Consider the following 1,070-nt stretch of genomic DNA (forward strand, 5'->3'; position numbering starts at 1 on the left):
GGGGGGCTCACGGGTGGCTGTCGGTAGGGGGGGCCTCTCCCCATGCCAGTGTTCCCCGACACGAAGCCCTACGAGGCCCCGGAGCCCTTCGGGGCCCCCCCTGGGAAGGTGGGGGTGGCAGGCCCAGGCGCCCCATGGGAGAAGGGCAAGAGCAGCGAGGTCTCCGTCATGCTGACAGTGTCCGCCGCAGCTGCCAAGGTGAGTGAGGGGACGGAGGGAGGCGAGACCCTTGGGGTCCCAGCGGTGACCCCGCATGGTGATATCCGGGGCCCCGGACCCATCACGTCCTCCTCTCGCCCAGAACCTCAACGGGGTGATGGTGGCCATGGCGGAGCTGCTGAGCGTGAAGATCCCCAGCTCCTACGAGGTGCTGTTCCCGGATGGCCCCGTGCGAGCGGCCGTGGTCGAGGCCAAGAAGGTGGAGACAGACATGGCTGGTGAGCGTCTGCCTCGTCCCCGCGGGCTCCCCTGTGTCCCCGGGCCGGGCGCCCCGTGATGGGCCGTCTCTCTCTCTTGCAGGGGTGCTCGGTGGCAAGGAGAAGGCGGCGCTGGCCGGGAAGGTGCCGGACAGCAGCTCCGAGTGGCTGAAGCAGTTCGACGCAGTGCTGCCGGGGTACAGCCTCAAGGGCGAGCTGGACCTCCTGACGCTGCTCAGACAGGTCAGCGGGGTGCGGGCGTCCCCCCAGGGCTGTGACCCCCGGGAGAGGGGTATTGGGGTACCTGCAAGGCTGTGGCTATGTGAGGGTGCAGGAGGGGACCCTTTGGGACCGAGTGTGATCACGTGGAGAGGTGCGTGGGGGTCCCTGTAGGTCCACCCGTGATTGCGGGGTGGTGCAGGGGGTTTCCTGAGGGGCCAGGTCCCCCCCGTGGAGAGGTGCTGAGTCTCCCAGGACTGCGTGGAAGGGGTCGGGGAGGTCCCTGCAGGGCTGGAACCGCGGTGGGGGTGCTGTGGGGTCCCTGCAGGGCCAAGGACCCCTCACCGTGATGCGCAGGGAGGTTGGGGGTCCCCATCCCCTGGGATGCTCTGACCTGTGCCCCCCCCTCCCTGTGCCGCAGGAGAGCCCTGCGCC

At 69.6% G+C, this 1,070-nt stretch overlaps 1 protein-coding gene across 1 annotated transcript in view; it reads left to right on the top strand.

Annotated features, from left to right (window-relative positions):
- LOC103899633 (histone-lysine N-methyltransferase 2D) overlaps positions 1-1,070 on the top strand; it is a 23,229-nt gene that overhangs the window by 14,638 nt on the left and 7,521 nt on the right. The window contains exons 14-17 of the mRNA XM_019472305.1: positions 50-198; positions 302-437; positions 520-659; positions 1,057-1,065. Of these exons, the coding sequence (XP_019327850.1) occupies positions 50-198; positions 302-437; positions 520-659; positions 1,057-1,065 (434 nt within the window). The remainder of the gene's footprint in view (positions 1-49; positions 199-301; positions 438-519; positions 660-1,056; positions 1,066-1,070) is intronic.

This window comes from Aptenodytes forsteri, unplaced genomic scaffold, assembly GCF_000699145.1.
Source record: "Aptenodytes forsteri isolate BGI_AS27 unplaced genomic scaffold, ASM69914v1 Scaffold316, whole genome shotgun sequence".
NCBI lineage: Eukaryota > Metazoa > Chordata > Aves > Sphenisciformes > Spheniscidae > Aptenodytes > Aptenodytes forsteri.